General features: G+C 38.4%; 1 protein-coding gene across 1 annotated transcript in view; it reads right to left on the bottom strand.

Annotated features, from left to right (window-relative positions):
• The window catches only part of LOC148954712 (galactose-3-O-sulfotransferase 2-like), a 45,967-nt gene extending 31,333 nt beyond the window's left edge, over positions 1-14,634 (bottom strand). Inside the window, exon 1 of the mRNA XM_089087213.1 lies at positions 14,550-14,634. Within this exon, the coding sequence (XP_088943339.1) occupies positions 14,550-14,623 (74 nt within the window). The 5' untranslated portion in view covers positions 14,624-14,634. The remainder of the gene's footprint in view (positions 1-14,549) is intronic.
• Positions 14,635-15,446: the final 812 nt, after the last annotated feature.

Raw genomic sequence — 15,446 nt, 5'->3', positions numbered from 1 at the left:
GAAGTGGAGCATTCACAATTTTTTGTTTAACACGTGGGGGGAGGGTATAATAGCCCCGAGGGGGAGGGGGGAACAACTCCCCCCGATTTTCAATTGGCCAACATAACTTTAAATGCAATAGATGTTTACACTGCAATGTTTGGGGACCCCTATAATTCACTTATGGGGGAAAAATTTGTTTTTGACCCCATAGAAATTGTGCATGCCTATGTAGATAAAATTCGTGCACTTCTGGAGAACCAAAATCAATTGTGGGGGAGGGAATCAATTAAGGTTTCTATTGTTTTAAAAGTGTTCTATTTAAATGAGGGAAAAAGTGAAGTTTATTATCATTATGTACAGTCCGAGATACGTTTGGTTTATTCGAATTTGGAAAATTTTGAGGGTGCTTTCATAGATTGGGTAGATTAAATTATAACGCATCTTGAGAACTTTAATGAAAAAGGTAGTGGGTCTCTAGTTCTTTTTGTTGAAAATTTAAGTGTTAATATTTGTAAATTTAAGAAAGATTTTATTTTAAGCGGGGGGGCAGGTGGGCCAAGGGCAGTAGTTTTAAATTATAATCCAGATCTAGTAGGTTGTCGTGGTGTCCAGCGGATTTGTTTTGAAACAGGTCATATGTGTTTCAGATACGCTTTCCTCATATCAGCATTTCAGCCTCTAGCAGATGACGCTACCAAGACGAATTTAGACAATTGGGCTATGCATGGGAAGGACGGGTCTAATTTTCCCATTGTCGATTTCTCATGTTTCGAAAGGAAATACACAGTAACTCTACAATTCATAGACATTTTTGAAAGTGCAAATGCTCACTTAAATATTGACATTACTTTGGTACAGTTTGAAACTGAATTTTAATATGGGATTCGCTCTAAAAAGAAGGGGGTGGTCTTCCCCGTAAAGAGCCCGTCAGTTGATTTAATTAAACACTTGGTTTGGTTGTTATACACACCCCCTAATGACCCTATCCATTCAATTGGCCATTTTAATCCGATTACAGACATCAGTAGACTTCTGGGAGAGGGTAAGAACCAGAGTGCCCATTTCTACTGTCCAACATGCCTCTCTAGATTTTGGACTGAATTAAAGTTGCAAAATCATATGAGTTATTGTAGACGGCACGGCTACCAGACAGTGGAAACGGTTTCAGGGGATAGGGCCATTCTACGATTCTAAAATTTCCAAAACACCCTTCTCCAGTGCGACAAAATATCTTTAGACTGTGAAGCTAAGCTGGTGAAGGTGAACGACCACAAATTTCCAAACCGAGTCAAAGAACATCAGGCTATTGCAGTGCCCTATGCCCACGCACAAAGAGATAGTTCTAACACCATGCGGTTGTTAGAAATAGTAGAAACATTGGATGAGGGGGAGTACATGGTCAAGGCACTGACTAAACTGATTGGCACGGCTAATGGTGCTATTTCTCGTTTGAGAAATACGCATGATCCAATGGTGTTGTCCGCAGAGGATCTTCTCGCGATTAAAAATCAAAAAATATGTTGGCTATGTAAGTGAGAGTTTGTCGAGGTGGATACGGGGACTAAAGGGACACGCGGGGGGAGGGGGAAAGTCAGAGATCATAATCACTTGTGGCAGGAAATATCCTCGGGGGGTAGTAATTTTAGGGGAGTTGCGCATCAATCGTTTAATTTAACTTTGATACAACATTTTTTTATCCCTGTGTGCATCCATCTTTATATGGCTGACTTAAACTTTATTTGAACGTCAGGGAAACGGATGCATAGGGAGGGAGGGGGAGTAGATTGGCTAATGGCGTATAATTTAAGTATCAGCAAAAGTATTCTCTCCTTGGCCGAAACTTTGGTTGTTAGTGGGATTAACTTGCAGTTAGAGTAAAATTAGCGTGTATTTAGTGCTCAATTCAGGTTTTTTTGGGCTGTTAGTTTTTTCCCACAGCGTAGAGTCACGTGTTTCAAGCGCAGGAGAGCGACACTGTCTACGGATGTAAATTAATTAATCAAAGCTTTTCAGACGGTGCAATGTCTGATCTGTTGACCTGCAAAGGTGTATACGCATACGACTATTACTGTTCTGGCGCACGCTTAAGTGAGGTGAAACTACCTCCAATTGAAGCTTTTTACAATTCACTGACCAACAGTGAATGCACAGCCGAGGAGTATGAGTTTGCCAAGAAGGTGTGGCCCAAGGGGGATTGTAAAAATGGGTGGGATTATTGTAGACTGTACTTGGCCAGTGACGTTCTAACTCTGTTGGATATAGTCTGTAAGAACACAGACAAAATCTATTCAGAGTTCGGGTTAGATATAGGTTGTTATTTTTCTACACACCATTTAGTGATGGATTTAATTTTAAAAATTAGCAGGGAGGAAATAGGCCTAATCACAGATGTATATCAACACCTTTTTTTAGAGCGTTCAATGAGTGGAGGGTATGTTTTTCATGGGAACCGTATCTTGTCAATCGATCTAAGCAGGCATAGCACCGTTGTAAAGTCAAATGTAGTGCTCTTGGACAAGATCTTATTATACCCCTCGGCACTGTCCCACTACTCTTTGCCGTGTGGGAACTATCAATGGCTTGAGAATCCTTGTGAGTTCCCCGACATTACCACCGTCGAGGACAATGGGCCACAAGGATGGTTCTTTGAAGTTGACGGTCATATTCCACTGGCGCTTCACGACTCAGTCATAGATTTTGTCTTTCCCTGTATCAATCGGCCCGTGAGCAGGGGATCGCTGAGCCCCTACAATCGATCATTGTTTGAGGATATGGGGATGCAATGGACTCCCTCTAAACAAAAACTGATTGCTGATTTGGACCCTATGGAGAATATCGTTGTTCACCATGTGCTTTTGCACTGGATGGTGAGCAATGGTTTCAAAATCACCAAAAGACACAGGGTCCTGCAGTTCAATCAGCGACCCTACTTGAAAACGTTTATCGATACTTTTGTCGATAAACGCTCTAGGGCAAATTCAAAGGTGGAGAAGGAAATGTATAAGCTCATTCTAAATTCAGCGTTTGGCAAAATGTGTGAAAGGGTACGTAATAGATCTCGCTGCGACGTCGTGACTGACCCTCTAGAGTGTGCACGAATATTGCTGACCCCAATTTTACATCGTTCACGAGCATAGAGACTGGTATGGTTCTTCTACAGAGGCGAAAGCGAAATGTGGTACTGAACAAGAATATTGCAGGCGGCAGTTCAGTACTAGAAATTTCAAAAAAGCTCATGTTGTCGTTTTTTTACAATGTGTGCAATGTGCAAAGGCCACGGGAGGGGGTGGTACGATTTTACGAGGGGGTTAAATATTTTATGCTGGTATATATACATTGAACTGATGATTTATTTGGTGATTTTCAAAATGGGGTGCACATCAGCTCACGGATGGATTTCACCAACTGGAATCCATCCCTCTACCCCGAGCTGGTGAAACGTCAAGCCCCCAACCAACTATTAAAATTAAAATCAGAGACGGGGAGTGATTTGATATCCAGGGGGGTGTTCCTGGGACGCAAAGTCTATTGCGTTGAAACTCATAGTGGGGATGAAAAGAAGGCGTGTAAAAGGGTGCCTACACATTTTGTAAAGAACAATTTGAACATGAGTATTTATAGAGACTTTGTAAAAAGCAGCCTAGTGGCAATAACACAGGTGCTTGCAATTAGCTCTCTACAGTATAGACATTATACTGTGAGAGTGGAAAAGAATGAAATGTCGTGTATATCCGACAAAGTCTTTGTGCTCGATAATGGTGTGACTGTCCTGCCCCACGACCACTACCTTATTTCAGACCAAGTTGAATGCATTGACTATCGTAATCAACTTGGTCTGGATAAATTAACCTAACCTGACAAACCCAACCAAATAACCACCACCACCACCAACCCGTTCATAAATTAACTAACCCAAACTAACCATCTCCAACCCGTTCATAAATTAACTAACCTCAACTAACCCATCCACTAACCCGTAGCAGTGACGACAACTATTGTTTTTTCCACCACTGCTCCGGGGGGGGGACCCTTCCCGTGGCCGCCCAGGGGGGGGGGGGGGTCCCGCCCGCGGCCGGCCGGCCTTCGGCCCCACGGCCCTGGGGGTGGGGGGGGGATCTCCCTCCTTTAAATTCACTGTAATGTTCAACTGTGCTAGTTCATGTTCCAAGTTTTTTCTGTTTTTTTTGTCGTTGTATAGAAAAGTGTTTTGTTTTTTTTTTTTATTGAAATGTGTTTAAAGACAATAAGTGCTGTTGTTGTTGTTGTACAGAAAAGTTTTGATGATGGACAAAAAGTGTTTTTTAAAGACAATAAGTGCTGATGATGGATAAAAGTGTTTTCTGATATAGTGTTGTCATTGCCGAGTTCATGTTGAAAAAAGAGAGTTTTCATGTTGACCATGAAATTTTGTCAACTGCTCTTGTTGAACAAGTGTTTTATTTTTATCGTTGTTCATGTTGAACAAATATTTGTTTTCATGCAATGCCGAAATAAATGCTGCTGTGAAATATTGTTTTTGTTGTTCTTGAATAGATAGATCTATGGGGAAATTACTACTTATTCATTGACCACATATGATTTACAGTTAGTCATAGTCCGACTGTTGTCCCCAACAGCAGCATGTATCAATTTAAAACACCCTTCAGATCATTTCTGTGTGGTCCCTCAATATCGGGGAAAACAACACTTTTAGCTAAAATAATTCGAAATTGAGATAAAATGTTTTTGCAAAAGCCGAAAAAAATCTACTATTGCTATAGTATTTGGCAGGAGTCCTATGATAAAATAAAAGCTATTGCCACAACCATACCAATACAATTCATACGGGGACCTGATGTTTTCAATAGTATTGAACCGAACTCATGGCTGATTATTGATAATTTGGCTGAATCCATTGAACAGTTCTCGCAGGAAATGCTACAACTGTTCACCGTTCGCTCCCACCATGAACACATTTCTGTTACTCTGTTTCTACACAATCTGTTTCATCAGAGCAAATGTATGCAAACCCTTGCTTTGAATTGCACCATCTATATTATCTAATCGAGTCGTTCGTGATTATAGCTCGCTAAAAACTCTCAATAAACATATATACCCCGGTGCCCCTAAATTTCTGTTGTCAGCGTACACTCAGGCGACTAGCAAGACCTACGGTTACATTTTGCTGTATCTTAATCAGAGCACACCCGAGGATCTAAGTGTAGTCACCGACATTTTCGACAATGAAATTACAGTATATCTTCCGGTGAATTATTTTCCGGTAGAAAAGGCTATTAGTCGCCATTAGGACACTGGCGGGGGGAGATGAGCAGTGGCATTTATTTTCCGTTTTAAGTATTTCAAAACCTCTATGAAGGAAGGCCATGATCAAACTTAGTTTCGACAATAATTTCATTAGTGCCTTCGCTGAACTTCGTATCAATCCAATTGGTGGAAATGTTCAACTGCCAGAAGGTGTTAGACAACAGACAAAGAAACATCGTTCCACTGTATGCGCCTTGGCTTGTAAAAACAAGGTAAAAAATTTAAGAACAACACGGCTCCTTCAAGCGGGCGGTACCTTTTTCACACTTTTACTGCCAATAATTGTAGGACTTGCAAACAGTTTTCTCTAGAAAATGGCAAAACCCTATAAATTGACACCATTTGAACTTGTCCTCTCGCCCGTCGAACATTTTGAAGACAATCTAAGCAAATTCATTAACGATGAGAATATTGCCGATGACGAAAAACTGATTTTACTTCAAGATGCGTTGCGACGTATGGACAAGCATAAACCTTATCGTGAGAGACCCACCGTCACCGCCACTGATCCCTCTAAACAGGGAACATCTCCTCAAGATTCTGCAGCACTGCAATCAAAGGAGAAGGAATTGAATTCAATTGTATCAAAAATTGGAAACCTATTGCCACTCACCTATCGAGAACAGAGTAAAAGAGTATTATCTTATCTCATGTTGGAAACTGGCGATCAAGTTCAAGTCGATAGCACAGGGAAAGGAATTATAATTCATGGAAAAAGTTATAATCTAGTTTATTTAATTTGTGACATGGTGACGAATCGTAAAGGACTCATATCCTTTGACAATAATCTATACACCTTTCTGTATGTATCAAACTTTCCCAAAAGTCTTATTGGCAATAAGAAAATTCTAAAGAAACTAAGAGAATATAGTCCTCCTCCTCCAACACCACCAACAATATCATTTAAAAAAGAAGAAGAAGATTAAATATTTGAAAATATTATCAGCACCACTGATTTTACAACACCTGTGGCTGCTAGTCAAAAGCGAAGACGAATTGATTCACCCTCCAGTGCGCAAAAGGGGAGTGGACATTACACTACGTGTTTACGCTCAAAATGGATGAAGTTCTGAAAGGTGTTTATCAAAATATTGGTGAGACGGGAAGTTTAAGTTCTCCCAAAACGCTTTCCAAAGCTGTCTCTGTCACCACCACATTGAAAAATTCAAAAGAGTATCTAGAAAAGGAATCGAGTTAGACACTGCATCGGAATCATAGGCTTTGCGGTAAAAAAAATCGAAAAACTAAAGCCTTTTTCCCTCCGCATATAATGCAAGCGGATCTTTTAACTCTAGACGCAATTCAACGGCGTCACAATGCACCCTACAAATATATTCTGGTGGCAATCAGTGTCTTTAGTCGCTATGCCTATGCCATTCCACTGCGGTCAAAGAGAGGTGTTGAAGTTGCTCGGGCCATTGAAAGTATTCTAGAACAGGATCCATATAGAAAAATTCAATCGGATCGTGGCAGTGAATTTGTTAATCCCCATGTGCAAAAGGTTCTTTTGAAATATAATACAATAGTTTATCATAGTCACAGCCCGATAAAGGCTGCATTGGCTGAACGATTAATAAGAACGATTCGTCTATTAATTTCAAGATATTGTACCCTGAAAAATACATCGGCTTTTATTCATGATTTAGATAAAATCATGCAGATATACAACCATTGACCCCATCGATCTCTGTCCAACTCAATCCCTAGGGATGTTCACTACAATGAAAATACATTTGATGATTTTCTAAAGCAATACTCCAATGGTGAAAAAGAGAAAAAAAATGTGAAGAAGAAATTCAATGTTGGTGATACTGTTCGAATTAATAGAACCACCAATATTTTTGAAAAGGGGAATTATTTATGGAGCACTGAACTTTTTAAAGTGTTCAAAATCCTGGACACCGAACCCACGACATATCGACTGCGAGACACCAAAGATGACGAGATTCTTGGCGGTTTTTATGAATATGAACTGCAAAAAGTTAGAAACATTAGCGAAATTTATCAAATTGAAAAGATATTAAAGAGTCGTACACGCCATGGCAAGAGACAGTTGCTTGTTCGCTGGTTAGGATACAACTCAGATTTTGATTCTTGGGTCAGTGCTGATAACATTGACAATGCCCAATGATTTCTATGTGACTTTTATGTCCAATGTTTCTGATCCTCTCTACAATGACTTGAATAGAACAAGTGATTTTTGGACGAAACTCTCCCCCACCATCAAATTCGAGGGAAAGTATGAAGTGGCTCTTGTCGACTGTATTCTCAAAAATACCTACGACATCCTGAGAAAGGATCATAAATTTGAAATAAAAATTAGACCCTATGATTAGCCGCCTCCACAAACAGGTGATCAAGAACAAATTAAAAAAATCAATTGGATGGATTATCCATATATTGAATTACCCTACGAGGAACTCACCTGTATGAACGATTTATGTCGTTCTATTAATAAAAGAATTTCCGCTCGTAAAAAGGGAGCTTTTCATTTCAACTATTCAAAGGAGGAGGGCAAGATCTACATTAGGTCACCTATTGCCAGTGAAAAGGTTATTCTCAACGATAATCTAAAGGATATTCTTGGCTTTAAGCTCAATATAATCAGTGGTAAAAGTGCCGGAAACACTAATTTCATTTTCCCTGACTATCTGCCTGCCTTCTCCACAGACACTTGTATATTTCTCTACGCTTTATTTGTGGAAACATCTCGGGTTGGTAATTCAAATGTTCCCCTCCTACGAGTTCTTGAACGAAAAACCAATCAAGAGCACATTCACCACTACAATATAAAGCATCTTCAGTATATTCCCGTAAACACTTCCTATTTGGAACTCTGTCAGTTAACACTAAGAACCGAATTGGGTGATCCCATAGCAATGTCAAAAGGTTTGGCTGTGATTACATGCCATTTTCGACCCATCGTTCAAAAGCAAGATGTCTAATAAAAAAGTGGTATTCACTTGTCCTGATATTGACTGCTATGTTAATACTCTTGGCCCAAGACAACTGGGCAATGGAATGGACAATTACAAAGGTCGCTCGTCAATGTCTGGCTATGGTCTTGGCAGTTGGTTTGCTAGGCTGTTTCGCTCTTCACTACCAATGGCTAGAAAATATCTTGTACCGGCTGCAACATATTCTGCATTCTCTAGACTACACGATAGGAGCTCTTTTATTGATTTAAAAAAATGTACTTCGCAAAATCTTAGTCCTATTGTTTTAGCCCATGTTAAGGAATGCGAAAGGAATGATAGAAGTTTGAGAAGGTCAAGAAGCAACGCATAACTCATCAGTCTCTGCTCAGGTTGGAAACGAAAGACATCATCCTTCATGTCAAAGAAAAGAAGGAAAAAGCCGACACGTGCTGTAAACAGAAGCCCCAGAAAGAAAATTGTTAGATAGAAACTAGATTTCTTCTCCTAAAATGTCCTACCTACCGCACAAGGATTCTCAACCTTCAATCACCGCCTCATTGAATCTATTCAATGCCGAAAATGTTGATGTGAGTGTCAAGCATGGTTATTATGAACAATTATATCCACAACAACCGCTGTCAGATAATTTCCACTTTCAAATTTATTCCAATTAAGACTAATTTATGGATATGTCTTCAACATTTTTAGATTTACAATTGAAAGTCCGGAAATCCGATAATACAATGCCAATTCGGGCCGATGGAATATCCTATGAAAATTGTATATTACATAATTTATTTCGTCAAATTAGTGTCTACATCAATGGCACGCTGGTGAGCACAAGCAACAATCACTCAAATTATACAAGCTATATGCAATTCATGCTGATGACACCCAAGTCATACAATGACTTGAGAGGCATCTCCAAAGGATATAAATATATTACTAATACTGATACTACAGATGCACTTAAAAATGCTACAACTAGTGAGTTAAATCTAGTTGGAAAAATATATCATGAAATATTTAATATACCCCAATGGCTGCCGCCCAATGTTAAAGTGGATATAAAACTAACGCTTGCACCCTCCAATTTCATATTGAGGAAAGAACTTGCTGTCAATCCTGATGTAAGTCTCTCCCTCACCTCGGCACTACTTCATGTACGCAAACAACAGGTCATGAGTTCTGTTGCTTTGGCCGTGGAAAAACTGAGAGCCAATGGCAACAATATTAAACTACTTGTTCCTCATACAATCACCAATCAGCGTCATATTGCAATGGGCTCACGCACCTTCACTGATTCATCCTTTATCAATGGTGAAATTCCGTCAAAACTTGCTTTGGCATTTGTAAAGAGTGACAGTGCAATAGGATTATGGACTGAATGTCCACATAAATTCGAGATGTTTGGACTTTCATCTCTTGTGTGCAAAGTAAATGGCATCCCACTCTACAATCTATCTTTTGATAAATCGTATAGAATATTGTACGAGTTGACCATGCAAACCCTAGATCATGACTCTCAACTATTTGAAAATGGTATAACCGAAGATATGGTTTCTAAAACACATGGTATCATTGTACTGGATTTGTCTGGTACACAGGATATGAGTATAGTACGTACGGGGAGTGTGCGTTTAGAGTGTACATTTGCCAACCCATTGGCTGAGAGTATTGCACTAATCTCACTAAATAAATGTTAAATCTATTGTGAAATCACTCCTGAAGGCAGTGTTCTACTAGACTCGGCACCATGAACACCAGTCAAATAATCAATGTAATTAGTATGGACCCCAACATGTTCCAGTACAAATCCTATTGTCTGCCCTCGGACTTTCTCGGAAAAATTCAAAGCGCGAACAATACCTCGATTATTGTTAATAGCAGTCCGTCGACTGTGCTGAAGGCTCATTGGCTGTGCATCTATCAAACAAAGCAGACGATTGAATTTTTTTATCCTCTTGGTCTACCCTATACATTCTACACACCCCACATCAGCAACTATATTGAGAGCAGTGGGAAAACTATTATTCAAAATCGGAAGAGGGTGCACGATCTAACGACTAAAAGCTGTGGCTTCCATGCACTACTATATTTTGTGTTCCGATGTCGTGGCTATACTTAAAAGCAGTTTCTCCACATTTATGTTGACAATCCCCGTCTGAATGACTTTCTAGTGGAAAATATCCTTTCAGACCTATATAGTATTGATTTCAGTGCCCTACGAGTAAAGTGCTTAAAAAATATTTTTGAATTTGTTTATTAATAAAACGCATATATATATATACAACAATGTCTTTAAATATTCACTTTAGATTTCTACATCTTCGATGTATAGGCAACTGTCTTGAACCACTAATGCTGGTAAATCATCTGGATTCACTGTATATTGATCTTGATTGACTGCAAAGTCAGGGTCACATTTTCTACAGTACAATGTAACTTCACTCTTGTCATATCTCTTTGTATAGTCAATGATACTATTTGCATTCATATCATGAAATTCACGAGTTTCAATCTGTCTATTTGAAGCAATATCACATACAGTGTTTTCAAATGGTGAATCACATTCGGTCACAGCCAAATAAAAATCACTTGGTTTATAGTCATAGTAGGCAGTGTCATCACAGCGATGACGTAGAAACCAAATTGTCTTGTTACCCCAACAGTTGAATCGTAGACCAGATTCCTCTTCCCAGAATAATTTAAATCCACGACGATACCAATCTCGTAGAAATAAACTAAAATCACGTTTAGGATTCTTTCCAATCATAGCGGGGTAAGTATTCTCCCACCGATCACATTTATAATGGTGACAATTGGAGCACAGGTGCCCTCTTGGGTGAGAGTCACACACCTCCTCAAGACATGAATTACATCCTTTAATTTGTACTGCATAGCCCCTATGTAATTTACAAGGATTACATAATTTACACTTTTCATTATAGTCATCAATAATTGTACAATTCTCACACTGAGTCCAACTGCCAAGAGTGTACAAGCACAATGGACATATATAGAACATTTTTCAGTTTCCGATGTCAACTCACTCACAGCTAAAACGAAACTGATCATCCTCGCTCGATAAATTCAAGGTGGAGGGAAATGGGGGAGAGGAGTAGTCCTGTGACGTTACCTCTTTCGAAGGAGGAGCCATCTACATTGAATCCATTGGCAGTGATTTCAAAAGTATATCCACAATATGATTCTGCTTTGTTCCAATTAATATATCAATAAATTGACTATAAGCATTTGAATCACATTTTAAAAGTTTCATGCAATAGACCAATGGGGGAGAATCACTCCTCATTATATTGTCAAGTGTTCCATGACCAGAGAATATCCTGCGTTTAAGAGATAACTTGAGAAAATCATCATCTAAAATCAAATGTTTTTCCATAAACACTAGATTTGATCTAATTCTCTCTTTCTCAAATTTATTCATTTTTCAAACCTTTCACTCTGACTGCTGACTCTAGACTGACCCTGATTCGTCAGCCCCAACCAGAAAGGAAAGAAAACATTTTCGATTTTGAAACAATTTTATTGAATAATTACAACAACGTCAATAATACAGAGCATGCACAATTAGTGATACTGTTTATTGTCTTCGATATGTTTCACTAATGCACTTAAAGCACATTGAAGTCTATTCACAAGTGCTATATCAACTTTAGCGGCGAAACATAATTGATCTTCCATTTTAAATTTGCTCAAGGATATCACATATTTCGCATATACCGCATCCCATTCCGGACAAAGCCGCGATCCTTTCGTAATTTCCACCGCAATGCTTGGTGCCCTTGTACTATTATCATCAAATCCACTATCAACTTCTAAGAGTGTAAACATTCCACTCATCGCCATCGTCAACACAAATATATATCCAAATGAGTAAAGTCAAACTGTTCTTCTCACTCCTTGAATTCTATTCACAGACTAATAAAACTATGTCAAAAACCCTTTCCTTATATTCACTCCGCCACTAATATGTGAACAAGCCCTCTGATTGGCTGAGAAGGAAACACGTGATCTAACTGTTTCCGGGAAACTCATAACATTTGGCTCGAGCAACAACAACAAATACTATTTCTGGATCATAACATTCGCTGAGAGCGTGCACTTACAACAACAACAACAACATTGACCTTGACATTTGCCTCGGAAACAACATCAAATACTATTTCTGGATCATAACATTCGCTGAGAGCGTGCCAAAAACACACCTGGAGAAAGAGACCTTGGAAAAAAGAGGTCATTGACCCCATTAACGACGTGTTCTCCCTAGGGGGGCTATGCCCATATATGGTGTTCGTACGGGAGTTTTAAAAAAAGTGTCCGGATCGGGATTCGAAGGGGTATTGTACTCGTGGGGTCAATAGGGGCCATTCTACTTAAGTGCCTGAAATCTTTTCCAGAATAGTAGAAATACAAATTTTGAAAAGGGTTGGTGATAAAACACCATACAGCTGCAAGTCTCTGGGCTAAGGGAACCCTACAATAAAAATAAATCTTGTAGACAAAATCCCTAAAAATGGGGATTGAAAAGGACCATTTTTGTTTTTGTTATGATCAGGCTAAAACTTATATCATTAAGTACTTAGCCCAAGAGGATCCAAATTCACAAGAAAAAATAGTAGCTCCCCGAAATAGGGCTAAGAAATCTCATTTTTTTTTTTCGAACAGCCAGAAACTTGCATCTGTAAGCTTCTGGGGAAATGGGTCCCTAATGTACAAAAAATATATACTGGGAGCATGGACCCCAAGAACCGGGCTGAAAACTTTTTTGAAACTCATTAGAATATTCTGGGCTTGAAACTTTCATGTATCGTTGCTTGGCTAAAAGACCTTGTCCTTTTCTGGAGGGGGGAGGGGTAATACGAGCCCCAATTATTTGGTGTCGTCATTCGGTTTGAAACCTAGCCGTAAGTCTCTTAGCTAAGGTGAACTTACTAAAAGTTTGTTCTGGGTTAAATCGGGACCGAAAGCGGGCCAAAATATTTTCCCGAACGCAAATTTCTAAAACCAAAAATAGATATTTCCGGATTGCGAGGAAACTGCGCCAGAATAACCTTGCTGTCGCAAATTAGGTGTAATATTTTTCTACGTCTGATATTCTATAGCCTATCATTCATTGTGTTTATGGTCTGAAGTAGTTGGGTGCTCTTGAAATGTTTTGAAGATTCATGAGTTCAAGCCTGTGGGAATTCGAACTTAATTAACGATGCAAAACTTAGTTTATTCTTAATTTTTTATTCTAAACAACTCAAAAAAAAAAATAATACACAGCACTTGAAACAGAATTTTACATAAAGGAAGCAAACATAATTTATACCCTCAAAAATTTGAAACTAGTTTTAGCTGTATCGATTTTGAGGCCCAGGAAAAAGCCAAAAATTTTTTTCATATCGGATTGACTAGAAATTTACACGGATTCTACGAGGTAGATAAGTATTCTCAAGCGTGTTTGCATCAATATTTGACGCCTGAGAGGGTATCAGCAAGTTTAGTTTTCTCAAATTAGCTTAAACCTACAGGGCATACAGAAAGGGGTATGGGGGTTTCAATAAAGACACAAAGCATGAAAAAAAATTGTATTGATTTGTTACACCCGATGGATGTAACGGGTTTAAATGTTGCACCCGATGGGAGTAACGGGCGTAAATGGTGTAATATTTGGGTGTAAACGTTACACTGGCAATTTTTTTTCTCCGATTAGCTTGCAAAGTTTAATAAAAATGTTAATGTTGTGTGTTGTACGTTTTAATTCTAGATGTTGAATTAAAAATTTTATATCTGTGAACAATAAATAATTTTTTGGATCATATTGCCTTTCCATTTGTGATGAAAATACATTTGTGATTGAAATGGGATGAACATACATTAAATGGTAAACATTTTCATTGATAAATCAAAGGACACGTGAGTTATTAAACACTAACAAGGAAAGAAGAAAAAAAAGAGGAAAGAATAAAAAAATATGAATAAATAGAAACAAAACAGACTTCAATAAATCCAATCCTAGACAAAAAAAAAAAATGATATAGAAACCAACAATTTTTAATATGTTTTTTGAAGGAGGCAAATGAGTGACATCCTCGAGCAGATTCAGGCATCATATTCCATGCCATACGATCTGCTGTTATACGGTTGATGTCTGACCTCACAGGATGGGATAAAATGAATTTTAGTATGATTTATATTATAAACATGATTTTTAGTCTGATCAGAGGTACTAAGGAGCTCAGGGAGATCACCTAAGGAGCTGAGAAAAAGTAGAACATGCACTTGAAAGAATATAAATAGATTCCACATCATGTAATTTGATTGTTTTGAAATTACCTGAACAATATGTCAACTACTGTAGTTCCTGAGACTTTGAAAGATTTTACAAAAACCAACTTATCTTCTACCATTATAGACTGGATGTGCAATAAATATGTTACGGTACAAGTATTGATAAACCAGTCTGAGCGCTCCTAACTTTGTGGCTATATCACATGCAAATGCAATGAATTGATTGACAGAAAAAATAAACGGCTTTAACACTAAGTAATTTTTTTTTACTAAGTGGTTAAACTAAGTTACGTTAAGCATAACCTTTCAGACTTATACAAGTCATTTCACCTGGGGTAACTTACAAACTATTATCAGCGTACAATTGCGGCTTTTGACAAGCAAACACTATAATATTTTGAAAATAACTTTAAAAATGCTAAAAGGCGTACTTATGTCATTCCTAAAAGCACTTCAGTTTACTTTAATCCCCCCAGCCCCTAATGTGCAGATATACAGCCCAAATAATGTATTTCTCATGCATTTTTCCATATCTTGATTTCGTCAACGTCGCTTCTTTGTCGCTAAATTAGTTTGACATGCAGTTAAATCTATTTCCCGTGAAACCTGGGGGGCAGATCCCCCCTCAGACCTCATCCCCTTCCTTCGTACCTCATCTTCATATGTGTCCCAGATTCTTGTTAGCCCCCTGCGACCACTTTAAGCAAAAATATGTTTGCTACTTGTGCATTTTATCTCACCCAGCACTATAGACAAAAGAAGTCAAATTTGGTTAATGCTAATGAAATAAAATAAAATAGGATGAATATATAATAGTTTATAAGCAAATTTGGGCTATATATTTGCACATTAGGGGGGGGGGGGCTATAGAATAGCATATATTAAATACATAACATAACCCAGTTACCTCCCCCCCCCAAACCCCAAGTAACAACAGTTTAA

This window comes from Artemia sp. Qi Xiang Cuo, chromosome 3, assembly GCF_049724085.1.
Source record: "Artemia sp. Qi Xiang Cuo chromosome 3, ASM4972408v1, whole genome shotgun sequence".
Lineage (NCBI taxonomy): Eukaryota > Metazoa > Arthropoda > Branchiopoda > Anostraca > Artemiidae > Artemia > Artemia sp. Qi Xiang Cuo.
This window is presented reverse-complemented; position numbering and strand designations above follow the sequence as displayed.